This window comes from Prionailurus bengalensis, chromosome E4 (genome assembly GCF_016509475.1).
Source record: "Prionailurus bengalensis isolate Pbe53 chromosome E4, Fcat_Pben_1.1_paternal_pri, whole genome shotgun sequence".
Taxonomy (NCBI): domain Eukaryota; kingdom Metazoa; phylum Chordata; class Mammalia; order Carnivora; family Felidae; genus Prionailurus; species Prionailurus bengalensis.
In genome coordinates this window covers 15,791,968-15,806,285 of record NC_057360.1, presented here as the reverse complement: position 1 = coordinate 15,806,285, position 14,318 = coordinate 15,791,968, and the positions used below count along the sequence as shown (strand labels likewise).

The 14,318-nt window shown below is 36.9% G+C and overlaps 1 protein-coding gene across 2 annotated transcripts in view; it reads left to right on the top strand.

Annotated features, from left to right (window-relative positions):
* RC3H1 (ring finger and CCCH-type domains 1) overlaps positions 1-13,524 on the top strand; it is an 87,006-nt gene extending 73,482 nt beyond the window's left edge. The window contains exons 16-20 of one of the 2 annotated variants that reach the window (XM_043568541.1): positions 330-420; positions 917-1,049; positions 3,435-3,581; positions 4,486-4,601; positions 5,957-13,524. In XM_043568541.1, the coding sequence (XP_043424476.1) occupies positions 330-420; positions 917-1,049; positions 3,435-3,581; positions 4,486-4,601; positions 5,957-6,107 (638 nt within the window). In that variant the 3' untranslated portion in view covers positions 6,108-13,524. Of the gene's footprint in view, positions 1-329; positions 421-916; positions 1,050-3,407; positions 3,582-4,485; positions 4,602-5,956 lie in introns of both variants that reach the window. The other variant, XM_043568540.1, reaches the window with a different exon arrangement.
* The last annotated feature ends 794 nt before the right edge of the window (positions 13,525-14,318 follow it).

Below are 14,318 nucleotides of genomic sequence, written 5' to 3'. Positions count from 1 at the left end.
TATCCCTGCAGAAAGTAATTATAACTAGAGAATTCTAAGGGTACAGATGAGCAGGTCTGGTATGTGAAGATTGCCGTTGTTGTTGTTGTTTATTAGCTTCATTGCTATTATTAAAATAATACATTTTCATTTTTAAACATTGAAAACAGTTACAAGCACTGATATCGTTCAGTGGGGGAAAAAAAAACATCAGTACCCTCTCGTCACATTGGTAGACATCTTTCCAGAGAGCCGTGTACACAAAATGCCTATGCCTTCTAGATTATGGCTACCTTAAAAGAATCAAACCTCTGAATTGCATCATACCGCACTACATTATTCTCTTGTAGATTATAGTCCATATGGAACCCACAGTGGCTGGGGAGGTTCTCCATATTCACCTCATCAAAACATACCTTCTCAGGGACACTTCAGTGAGAGGTATGAGTCATTCTTTTTGCTTCTACAAACGTTTAAAATTATTCAGCTTTTCTTATTTGTTTTACTTGTCAGTAATTTTTATTTATTTACTTACTTACTCATTTATTTATTTTTAAATGCTCATTTTTGAGAGAGAGCATGACCAGGGGAGGAGCAGAGAGAGAGGATCCAAAGCATGCTCTGTGCTGATAGCACAGAGCCTGATGCGGGGCTCAAACTCACGAGCTGCAAGATGATGACCTGAACCAAAATCAGACATTCAACCGACTGAGCCACCCAGGCGCCCTGTCAATAATTTTTATATTTTTCATAGTGAAGTAACAGATTTTTATGTCAGAACAGTAGTAGACCAAACCTAGGGGGCTTGTTTGTTTGTTTTCTCTCTTTTAATTTTTTTTTCAATTGAAATATAGTTGACACAAAATGTTACGTTAGTTCAATAATATATTTTTAATAAAATTTAAAATTTATTCCACCCTTTCTTTTCCCATACAAGGGACAGAATGTCCATGTCAGAAGTAGCCAGTCATGGAAAACCCCTTCCATCTGCTGAGCGGGAACAGCTACGACTAGAATTGCAGCAACTAAACCATCAAATTAGTCAGCAGACCCAGCTACGTGGCTTAGAGGTACCAGACCACAGATATTTTTTCATTCCAGTTTTTGAAGGGTTCTCAAAGAGGTTTTAAAAGAAAGAACTTTTGAGGTACTCTGAACATAAAAACTTAAGGTCTCTTTCTTAAAGAGTTAGTATAGGTGTCCATTCTTCAAAGAATTTAAATACTTAAGACTTCAGTGTGGGATGGTGGGAAATTTAGAATTTCTATTCCATGAGAATAGAAAACAGCCCATCTAAAACTTCCCAACAGGAACTTATGTTCCCTGATGGCACATTTAAGGTATACAGTTTTTATCAACAAATGCCTTTAGCTTTACATTTGTTTTTATTATTTTTTAATTTATTAAAAAAATTTTTTTAGATGTTCATTTAACTTTTGAGAGAGACACAGAGCGTGAGCAGGGGAGGGGAGAGCGAGAAGGAGACACAGATCGGAAGCAGGCTCCAGACTCCAAGCTGTCAGCACAGAGCCTGATTCACGGCTCGAACTCACAAACCACGAGATCATGACCTGAACCGACGTCGGACACTCAACCGACTGAGCCACCCAGGCGCCCCTAATTTATTTTTTTAAATGCTTATTTTGAGAGAGAGAGAGAGAGAGAGAGCGAGCACATGGGCACATGCATGTTCAACCAAGGAGGGGCAGGTAGAGAGAAAGGGAGAAAGAGAATCCCAAGCAGGCTCTGAGCTGTCAGCACAGACAGACCCCAATGCGGAGCTTGATCCTATGAACTGTGAGATCATGATCTGAGCTGAAATCAAGAGTCAGATGCTTAACCATCTGAGCCACCCAGGTGCCCCAACATTTGTTTTTAATTTCTCGTATTTCTTAATTTAAAAAAAAAATTCTGATTTCCTTTAATCCTCAGCATTTATGTACAAATATTTAAAAAGTAGAAGCTTAGTGGGGCGCCTGGTTGGTCAGACAGTTACATGTCCAGCTCTTGGTTTCAACTTAGGTCATGATTTCATGGTTCGTGGGTTCCAGCCCCATGTTGGGTTCTGTACTGACGGTGTGAAGCCTGTTTGGGATTCTCTGTCTCTACCCATCCCCCACTTGCGCTCTCACTCTCTTTCTCTCTCTCAAAATAAATAAACTTAAAAAAAAAAAAAAGTAGAAGCTTAGAACTTGGACTTAAGCATAGCCTCTGTATAACAATTGTATCTTTCATTAATAGAGTTTTTTCAGTTTTAAGTTGACATATATCCTACTTGACCCTTACAGTATCTCTTGATAGGTCGGTTAGGGCAAGTGGTACAGTCCCCCCTCTTCTGGTTGAAAGATACAAGTTTCACAGAGGTTGAAATATGAACCCAAGTCTTCATATCCAGTATTCTTTCTACCATGCTGCTTGACACTTAGAGAAAAAAATTGCTGAAAACAAAGAATTTTAAAAATCCTTTTAAGTGCCATATAAAGAAGACTAGGTTTTGTTAATATTACCCTTTGCATGAGAGCATAATCTTTGAATTTAGTAAACTGAAGACTATATTCTGAAGACTGTATTCTGATAAATACATTTTCCCCATCTGGAGAGAAAAATAACTGTTAGAATATTAGTCTTTTGTTTCTACCAAGATCTTTAATAAGTAAGGCATCTCCTTAGAAATTAAAAAAAAAATTTAGGGGGAAATAAATTTTTAACTAATTCTATCTTAGACTCTCTTATTACCAAGACCAACGGGAGATTTTTTTTTTTTTGGGGAACACATGTCTGGCTTGTGCTCTTATATAAGCAATAAGGTTTAGAATTTTTTTTAACTGTGTAATACTCATTTTCTGTCTTCATCTGCCATTGTTTTCTTTACATTGGTCCAGAACTTCTTGCTAATTCCTATTGTAAAAAAAGAGAATGCTGTGTTTATGTTTATCATCTTTAGTTGATTAACTTTTTTAAAGATTCAGACCATTAACTCTGTAAAGTGTTATTCCTTATCCTGATAATTTATGGCTTTTTGTCTTAATTGAAATTTGTAGACCAGTTTTCTGTTCCAAAAGAGTATCGGCAGCATTTGGAAGCTTGCCACATGTTTAACTCATTATGGTTAAAAATCCTTGCCATTACTGAGGTTTCACAGAAATAAATTGCAGGATTTACTTCAGAAAATTCCATTTAAAAAAGGGGGAAAGATGTACATTTATACTTGACTTCTCTTTCAAATATTCTTTACTAAGTTTAAGTCCCCTATTGTTTCATTTTAAATTCAGATGGTACTCAAAGAGATAGTGCCTTACCATTGCATCATTTTTATTGCAAATATCTTAGTGAAAGGTATTTGAGGCAATGTTCTGGATTGGGCCTGGTCATTCTGTGCATGGTGTGAAATGTGTTGAGTTGTGTATGTGCTTGGCTTTGTGCACTAGGCTGTTAGTAACAGGCTGGTGTTGCAGAGGGAGGTGAACACCCTGGCAGGCCAGTCCCAGCCACCACCACCACCACCTCCAAAATGGCCTGGAATGATTTCAAGTGAGCAGTTGAGCTTGGAACTGCACCAGGTGGAAAGGGAAATCGGGAAGAGAACCCGGGAACTGAGTATGGTGAGTGTTACGGTGGGAAAGGGTGCGGCTGGCTGGAGGGGCGGGGGTGTGACCAGAGAGTGTCTGTGTAGTGCTGTCCCAGAACTCAAGCCTCTAGGCTCATCACCCCAGGGCACTCCAGTGAAGGATTAATACTCTGAATAAGTCTTATGAAGATGGGATGCCTCCTGGTTTTATTCATTCCTCTCATTCCCTTTCGGTTTGAGTATATTCTTTGTCTTAGGATTCTGCATTATGAAAAAACTTTCAGGGAAAAAGGTAGTTAATTGGAGGTTATTAAATTACTGCTAAACATACTGACTAGGGAAGCCGAGGGGTTGGTGTTTATGATTTTGCAATACCATTATGTTATAAAAATATGTATTCGCAAAAAAACATTCAGTTTTTATAGCCCTTTAGTTATTGCAGACCTGTTTTTTGTTATGAATGAAATACAGTCTACACATTCCTTCTTGAGGAGTTCTATCCATGGATGTGTTTGAGGTTTGCTTCCTAGCGCACCAATACCGATTTTAGTAAATTGTCGAACTGTCCCCCCAGGTTGCATGGGTAATTATTGACTTTTGTTGCATAGTTTTCACATTCCTTCTAAGCAGATGAATAGGTGTTTTATTTTTCTGCTTTCAATAAGTATATTATAGGTAGTTATTCTATTTTGGCTTATCTTTTCTGAGGCATCAGGTTTTCTCATTTCAGGCATTTTCCCCCTTGTTTTCTAGCTTTTTTAGTGAGTAGATGTACTCTGTTGTTAGGTGTGTCTCTCTCAGACTGCCTGTTCCTTTGGTCATTTTATAAAGACTGAATATGATTTATGGATCATCAGTTTATATTATCTATATTTGATCTTCTTTCATTGGCATTATAAAATATAAGGTAATTAAATTTACTTCCTTCTTTTCCCAAGGAGAACCAGTGTTCTCTGGACATGAAAGGCAAATTGAATACAAGTAAGCAAGCAGAAAATGGACAACCAGAACCACAAAGTAAGGTTCCAGCTGAGGACCTTACATTGACATTCAGGTAAAGAAAGGGACATTTTCCGTAGTCTTATATTATTCAGTCCTGACAGAAGTGCTCTCATAAATATGATTTTAAAATGTCATTATTCTGTATACATTGAGAAAAGAATATTTTTGTAGAGGTTTAGTTATAAAACTTATTCTTACTTATTTTTATGAGTTTTAAAACTTATTTTAGAACAGATCAAAAATTGAATTTTCTGTTAATACCTAACAAATGAATTTTTCTGTTCCCATTTCCTTCTTTCTCCTGTATTATAATTTACTTAAAACCAACGTTCACATTTTGGTGTATACCTTTCCGGTCCTTTTAAAGCATGTGGATATTTAGCTTCTTTCAAATCCACCTTCCACCCTGTCCCTCCCTCCCTTTTTAATGTTTATTTATTTTGAGAGAGAGAGAGCCAGCATGGGGGAGAGGGAGAGAGAGAGAGAGAGAGAGAGAGAGAGAGAGAGAGAGAGAGAGAGAATCTCAAGCAGGCTCCATGCTGTCAGCACAGAGCCCAACGCAGGGCTTGAAACCACGAACTGTGAGATCATGACCTGAACCAAAACCAAGAGTGAGAAGGCTGAACCGACTGAGACCCCCAGGCGCCTCTCCTTCGGGTATTTTGGGGGCATTTGCTGCATAGTCCTGAGTTGTCTTCCTGGTGAGAATATAATAATCCTTTCTAATCCCTGTTGCTTTCAAGCTTTGGTTTTAGCTATTTAAGTCCATGCATTGCCCTGGGTTCAAAATAATTTCTTATACTAGTAAGCCTGCTGAAGCAGGAGTCGGTACTTTTTCTTAAAGTCCAGATAGTAAATATTTAAAATTTTGAGTCTTATAGTATATGTGGAAACTCTCAGCTCTGCCATTGTAGTGTGAAAGCAGCCACAGACCATACGTGAACAAATGGGCGGGTCGGGTTTCAGTAAAACTGTACTTAGAGGAACAGGCAGGTGGTTAGCCTTAGTTTGTCAGCCCCTGTACTAAAGCATGATACGGAGCTGTAAAAGTTTAAAAGATAGTTGCATGTTTTTCCATACTATTAAAAGAAAGGCCCTATTGGGGCACCTGGGTGGTTCAGTCTTAGTTAAGCTTCTGACTTCAGCTCGGGTCATGATCTCGCAGTTCGTGTGTTTGAGCCCCGCGTCAGGCTCTGTGCTGACAGCTCAGAGCCTGGAGCCTGCTTCGGATTCTGTGTCTCCCTCTCTCTCTGCCCCTCCCCTGCTCGCGCTCTGTCCCTCTCTCTCTCAAAAATAAATAAACATTAAAAAAATTTTAAAAAAAGGAAAGGCCCTGTTGATTTTATTCTACTAATCATTTTTGTCTCTCTCAAAATTCTAACTTTTTTTTTTTTTTAATGTTAACAGTGATGTACCAAATGGATCAGCTTTGACACAAGAGAATATCAGCCTCCTGTCAAACAAGACCAGCTCTCTGAACCTATCAGAGGACCCTGAGGGAGGAGGTGACAACAATGACTCCCAGAGATCGGGAGTTACTCCCAGTTCTGCTCCCTAAATGATGAAGAATCCTGCTTTTATCTTCTGCTCCTGATCAATTTGTGGGGTAGGGTAGGGAGAACAGATAACTTCTAAACATTTTCTCTGAGAGTGGTCAGAGAAATCCAGGAAAAGTACCGGAGGCAATGTGCACAAACACCACTACTAAAAACAAACCCTGCACATAGTTCACATTAATGCATTTTTTAATTTAAAAGAAAAAGAAAAAGAAAATTAGCAGTATCTGCAAGCAATTCAGATTAAATTTGTTTTTGTTCTGTGAATGAACTTTATTTTAATAACTTTGGACGCCTTGGATCCAGGGCTTAAAAAAAAAAGAAGATATTATATATACACTCTGTTTGATTAATTGTATGATCTTAATGAAGTAGGTTTTTCTTGTATTTTGGTATTATTACATACCCAGTGTATAATTCCTGACCCCCAATCCTTTCCAGCTTTGACAACCTCATAAATTAAAACACACAGAAAGCACCGGCCTGTCTGAGAATTCTGTGGTGCTTGAGAAACAGAGACAGTAGTAGACTACTTATTAGAAAATGTGCAGCAAACCAACTTTTCCAAGAGCCATTACTTGAAAGTCATAATTTTCTTTCCCTTTCTGGTTACTAGCTTGATGTGTGTTTTTTCATATGGCACTAAAACTTTCTGTTGTTCAGGAGGGTTTTGTTTCTATTTCAACTTTCCAGAGAGATAATTACCAATTAATTTTTGAAGTCCTTTCCCACATAATGGATCCTTGCATTCTCTTAATCAGAAAGCCAGGCCAGTGTTTTAGAATGATTAGATTTAAATGGAGATTGTTTTAAGAATGAACTGTAATTTATTAGTCCTGGGAGATACATGATTGGTATATTACCTGTATGGAGCTGCTGGTTAGAAATTCGGACCTGTGCTTTTTCAAATTTTAAACTTCTGCTAAAATCCTAGAGTGTTAAAAACAATAATAATAGGAAAATCAAGCATGTTTTAAAACCACAACACTTGAACTGAAAATGAACAGTCACATTATTTCAGTGGATGTTTTTGTTTTGTTTTACTGTCAAAACCCAAAAGTGTAAAATAAAATAAAAGTCCCTGGCTTTCAAATAGATATGGCAAGGACAGACTGCCAGGATCTTAAGGATGGTTTATGAATTGACTAGCTGTTGCTGTTCAGTATCCTTAGCACCAGTAGGTAATAAGTACCTAAAAGTCAGTTTTCAGAGACTTGACTTTACAATAGTGATGAGATTCTTTATGAAATTATTTAGTTCTGCTGCACATATTCTGATGCCATGTGTCTATACTGAACTAAAACCCTATAAAACATGTTTTGTGGGGATTATTTGATACAGTCACCCTCCCCATCCCTCTGTTTGCCTGATTTTTAAAAAGTTCCCTTCTGGATTATACTACTAAAACAGAAAGCACTGGTTATGTAATAAGTTACTGCATTGCTTTGGTTGGGTAAAAGCAAGAGTTTGTATTTTTCTTGTTTCTTATTTTCTTAACCCTTAACTCCTGCTGAGGTCATAACGACCTCAGTGTAAGCTCTGTGTCCATCATACTGTTAACTGAAACAAATGGGGGAGGGGGGGAGGGAAATACAGTCCTGCCATTGCCTACCAGTAGGAGAGTCCAAACAGAACACTCTTTTGAGTAGCAATTATTTAATTTGCCCAGTCAAGGCACCGTGTTTATATACTATTTCACATTGAATTTGATTATGCCCTACAGACCTGGCTGGTCAAGGATTTGATATACACATATTGGCTTGGGATTCGAGCTTTCTTTTTTATTTAAATAAAAATTTATATATATTATATATATATATACATATATACATAGCTATATCTGTATATATATTGGGTATGTTTTAAGGATTTTTTCGCATGAGCGCAGCTGTTGCGATAAAATGACTGATTGGGAGGTAGAAGCACTGAATGAAGATGAGGCATTTCTGCATTTGATATCCATAGTTTCCTTTAAAAAAAAATACACTTGCTTTTTTTGCTTTTTTGTTTGTTTTCTCTTTTGCTTAAAACCCTCTTACACATAAGTGCTTATTTTTTGGGAGAAGGAGAGAAACTGTGTGTCTGACAGAGTCCCAAGATTTTTCATTTCTTTGTATAACCATAAAAGGCAACATTCTTGGCCTCCAACCTTCTGTAGGCAGATTTGGGCAGGTTGTATTTCTCCTTTGGACATGTTAGATAATTCCTAAGTTTTAGAAGCAGTTGGTTTATTTGGAACTCAGTGAGTCTGGCACTGGAAGGGAATTTATGAGTATTGATTTTGTTGAGGTTCAGAATAAAAGTAAAAGTCCATTTTGGGTATCCATTGAAACATTTCATAACCCAACTTCTGTTCTTGTTTTTATATCCTTCAGATATACTACTTGCTTTCACCATTTTGATTTTGTAAGCTAGGCAGGAATAGGCATTAACTTATATAGTATTCCTGCTCTGAATAAAACCTGAAAAGCCACTGTTTTCAGTTGACTCAAAATCATCTCTTTCACTTTTTAAGGTAATTTCATTTGGGGGGGGGGGGGCTTTGGGGGCCAGGGCAGATCCCTTAAATTGTAGCCTTAATTCTAGCTGCACCTCAGGAAGGGCCCCGCACACTCTGGAGGAAATCTGGTTGGGTAGAAAGGCAGAAGACTGATCCCCTGCCCCATTGTGCCTATGACTTACCTGTTTTAAATTGGTCATTCTGCCTTATCTCATGGAAATTCTTAAAACTTTCCTGGTGTTCACAAACAGTTTTAGGAATTAAATAAAACCTCCAAAGTTTAGATTTTTTTTTCTTTTCCTTTTCTCTGTGAAACACTTTGTGATAATGATGAGCCTGTAAGGGTATGTGGCCTATTTGGGCAAAACTGCTGGACTCTTTAACTGCTTTTTTGTCAAAACCTGCGAAAGGCACTGGTTTTTTTTGGCTTATTTTAAAATGTCTGCCTTTAGAGAGAGTAAAGAGATTAAATGAGTCAGATAGGAAATACAGTTTTTATGCTTTCTACTTATTAAAATATTAATTTCTTCTGGAAATGACTTTTATTTGCTTTTCACTGAATTCAGAAGCAAGACTCTGACATCTCAGACGAACATGAGCAATTCTGAAAAGGTTAAGGTAGGAGTATAATAAGCATTGTGTTCACTCTTGTTTAGATTACAAAACTAGGATCTTAATTTTTTTAAAACCAGGATATTATTATAGCTAGGAATATAAAAGTACTTTGACTTATTTTTTTTCAAGGTATCTCTGGAAAAGCGTAGAACTAAGAATAAGATATCTACATGCAGTTTCCTAACTTATATGTAGTTATTTTGCCTTACTTATAGATATTGTCACAAGATAAGTCCAATAGCCGCCCTGTCTTGGGTAATTTACAGAAGCTGAAGTGACCAAAGATCCATTCTTTGTTACTTTTGTAATCAAAAGAATAGTTAATTATAGCATAGGTTTCTAGTAATAGTATTCACATAAGACACTATTTCTAATGCCAGCTACAAATATTCACCTACTCAGAATGTATACAAAATTATTTGGTATGGCATTAATGTGGCTGATTCCCTTCTCTCATCTTATTTCCCTTCCCTTCTCCTGGTCTTTCCCTTGTATTTATTCTTTTGCCTAAAAGACATAGAATTGATATGATTCTTATTTGCTACCATGAATATGTAACTCCATCAGACTTTCCATAGGTCTTTAGGGTTGGAGCTCAAGGGTTTTTTTTTTTCCTGGCCCTTTTCTATCTTGCAAATTCCCCCTTGACTTACCCACTGCCCTCCCCAATCTGCAACAGTGACAGTTTGCTGCCTCAAAACAGAGCATTCAAATGAATTCGCTTAGCCAATAACTTCTGTGAAGTTGCCTTTTCTAATGGTGTTATTACTCAGTGATGCACAAATGTGGTATTTGCCCTACTGGTAGGCAAACAAAGGTCTGGTTAAGAATGGTAACCTGCTGTTTTCTTTAAAGGAGAGCCAAAGACTTGTGCTTTACTCTGTTTTGGTTTGGGGGGATATAGCCATTTTGATTGTGAAACCTTTTAGTATTTGTGAGTTGATTGTACTGTTAAGTAGATTTATCTAAGTTAACTGTTAAAGGTAGCTGACCTTATAAAATGTAAAAGTAATGAAAATTCATCAGTTTCTCTAAACCAGTGAATGTCATCTTTTACAATATTGTGTGTAAGCAGTCCCCCTGTTTTTTGAGATTATCTTGTCATTGTAGCATCTTGTGTGTTTGGGCTTTTCACTTGTGTCTGAAGGACAATCTGTATCACTATGGTCACGCTGTGGGACTGGGTAAAAAAATTCATGAGCATGTGACTGGTGAGAAATAAACTGTAGTCACTGCATGTGAGATTATATTCAGATTTGGAGAAACACAGATTCTTTTCACTAAAAAGTATTTGATTGCTATTAAATCCAAGTGGTGATAGATAGGGATCTTACCATCTTTTTTCCACTTTCTTTCTGCTCATTTTAAAGAATTGAGTAAAGGTTTCATATGTAAAATCTACCTGTAAAAAAGTACCTGTAATGACCTATATTTTATTAAAAAGAAAGACCTGGTTACGTTTTAAGAGAAATTAATAATCTGCCTGGAAATTAACTGCAGCCTTTACTTAGATTTATACCCTGAAAGAGCCTGATTGTGTTTATTTTTTAGTTGGTGATACATGGTTATAGTGTTGCAAGATGATCTGTTCCCGGAAAAATCAGCCTGTCCTTAAAAATTTTAGCAACTGAACTAAAGCAAATTTCCCTTCCGACATTAGGGAGTGGACACATAAGCAGTTTGCTGGTGTTATCGCTTTACTTGTATTGCTGTTCCTTCTTCATACCGTTCTACCTTGGACAACTATGACTTTTCTGTTTATTTGTTGCTTCAGCTCAGCTTTATGAAATTTTCCTGCTGAAATTACTTATGGGGAGTTATAGGTGAATTGCAGTTAATATATTTTTTAATTCTTAATTCAACTTTTCTGAGCCATTTGAAAAAGAAAGCTGTTTTTGGCAAGGTACTATTATAGTAAATGCCAACTTAAGATTTGGGTTTTAAAATTTTATTGCTTTGACTGCTAAAGATGTTTTCATATATAAAAGATTCTAATTTGATAAGTAATACTAGTTATAATGTTAATAAAGAATAGGACACTGCCACCACCAGGAAGAAGTTACACCTTTTAATAATAAATGTGTTCCCAATAGGTGGATTTTCAATACTGCACTGAACAAAGTAGGTAAAGAGTCCTTTGAAATCCTATTGTGGTAAAAGGACTTAACCTCACCACTGGAATCCTTGTTTTCAGAGCCTCCCAATTTTCAGACAAACACTGAATTTCCTTTAAATTTGTTTCCTGAACAAAACATCCCTAGAGTAATAACCTTTATTTTCACAAGAAAATAAGACACAATAACCCAAGAGACAGAAGTTAAACCTCAATATAATACTGTGCCCAAAAATGTGTATGTAGAAAAGTAAAATCCTGTGGAGTTAGTCTATCTACTAGATAAGGTGACTTATTTTCTCGTATTGAGGTCTCTCTGTTTCTGGTTGTTTCTGTTTTGTTTTGTTGTCTTTAACGCTTAGGCAGACAGAGCTCACAAGTCTTTGGCATCCTCTTTAGCTTGTACGCTCAGAGTCATCTTATAACTGGAAACTGTCAGGCAGGCCCTGCTCCCACCCCAGCCACTGCATAAAAGGGCCAAGGAAAGGATGGGACGAACTATTGGATAATTGGTTGCCTGCTTGTTGCTGGTCTTTGGTTTGGGGGGGTTTTTGCCTGTTTTTTTTTAAATCACCATTTATTAGTGTAATCTCTCTTCAGTGATTGGCTGCCATTCTTACAATAATATCTAAACAACTCTGTAAAATATTCCTCTAATTTAAGGTATTTTAAGCTTTTCTTTGTCATTTTTACATCCTCTGTTCACCATAAGGCACTGTCCTGAGAGCTATATTTTCCAGGTGTGTGGTTGCCTGCATTTTCTTTATCACCCCCTCCAGACCTCCCACACACACTCCCACCCCCTCATCCTTTCTCCTCTTCTCACCTTCTGGAAATGAAAGGAACTTGGGTGGCGGGGGATTTTTTTTTTTTTTTTTCATTTTATTCACTGATCCAGGGGCTTCGTTGCTTACTTTATGATGATGTGACTTTTTGGAACAAGAGCAATGGAAAAAAGTGAATTAAGATGATGAACAAAATCTTTTACCCACTTAAGCATTTTCCAGTTGTGAGATTCCTCTTTTTGTGTGCTCTCTTTCCCTTGTAACCCCTGCTACCCTTTTCCCCTAACTATGGTCAATTTGGTCTTTAGGCTCATACCAGTCTCCCCGAGACATTCTGCAGTCATTATCACCTTTTTGGGTGGATTTTATTTTGTTTTATTTTGTTTTTGTTTGTTTGTTTGTTTTTAAATAACTTTGTAACATTGATGCATATTTGCTTGGGATAGAGCTTGTGTAATTTACCAATCGTATTGATTGTATGTGATTGTGCCCTGCAGAGGTATATTTAACAAGACAAGAATAATCTAGATTAATAAAGGAGCCCATGAGATTTGAGTCAGGTTATAAATGACTATGAAATCACTTAGTTTTGGATAGTGAGACTTTATATCTCCTGTTCGTATAAATCAGTGCTAGACAAAATACCATTTTTTAAAAGTTCTCTTGCATTCCTGTTTTTTTCCTTGCCTCAGCTCCCTGTTTTTTCTTGCCCGCTTCCACCCACCTGTTCAGAAATAAAAATATTGAGTCTTAAAGTGACAGCTGATTTTTAAATTGGTAATGTTTGTGAAATTTAACTTTTTCCAAATGTTTTCAACTTTTTTTTTAAGTGAAAATAAATGGGTTGGAATTTCACAAGCTATGAATAATCCTTTAGCGTCTAGCAAACTGTGAAATCTTATTTGAAGACTTTATCTCTTGAAAGTTCTTTTGGAATAGGAAAAAGAACCCTGTTTGAAATGAACCATTTTCTTCTCTTTTTAATGTGTTTATATTTCCAGTTTTTAAAGAGCCTTCAAAACAAGTGAGGTGGAAATCCAGAGTAGTAGGAAGATGTTTAGGGCAGCAGAAATCTGGGTCTGAACAAGTACATGTTCATTTGTTGGGTTTTTAAGAGGATTAGGGCCATCTTTTTCAATTTTGTATTATTTGTGTGCATGTTGTTTATATCAAAGATGCCACATTTTGTTAAAACGCTGTTTCCTTTCTTTATAACCTTGGAAACTGACTCAGCCTCATGTTGCTCCTGAGTAGTATTAAAAGCTCCCATGAGATGCAGATAAAAGGGTTATTTTAACAAGTAGAAGGAGGTGATTCACCTTTTGGTTTGTAAATATATGAAAATGTCTACAAGGTCTTTATCTGCTTTCTGTCAGCATTTATATTAAATGATAAATTAATGAGGAGAAACGTGTAGTCTTTTTTGTAAATGAGTCTGTGCCATTTTCTTCTAACCTTGGGATTATCACACCTTTTAAATATTTTTTTTAACGTGAAGAATAATTATGTAACACGCACAAGTAAACGCATATGTGCAGTAGCCAATTTTGTAGAGATACCACAGAAATTAGTCCAACCTTAATGATTATTTTTGAGAGAGAGCACAAGCAGGGGAGGGACGGGGGAAACAGAGGATTCAAAGCAGGCTCTGCAGTGACCACAGTGAGCTTGATGTGGGGCTCAAACTCACAAACTGTGAGATCATGACCTGAGCCAAAGTCAGGCACCCCAGTAAATGTCTTTTTTTTTCCTTTTAATATTAATTTTTTTGTAAACGTCCATACTTTAAAAGACGAATACTACTCATGACCAGTGAAGGTTATTTACTCCTCCTACTAACAATTAGCAATTAGGTGTCCTTTGTTTGGTACCATACTTGACCTCAAAGGAAGGAACCGTAGTAAAAAAAAAAGTTCAGGGGTATGAAGGATGGTAACTACTGCAGCCATCCTTGAATGTTACAAAATCTAGAGAGAGAATTCCAGGACCAGCCCTGCCATCTTACCATTTACCTAGGCCTACCCTCCCCACAAGCAATTTTCTGACCCCTTACACTGAGACTCACGTAGATTAACAGGAGTTTGTTTTTTGTGTGTATTAGCACGTCATTTACAGTATCCAGCTAATCTGTAATGATCAGTTAGTAAATCCTACTTTCCAACATGGTGGCCCATTGAGTACTTAATAATATGTCCAATAC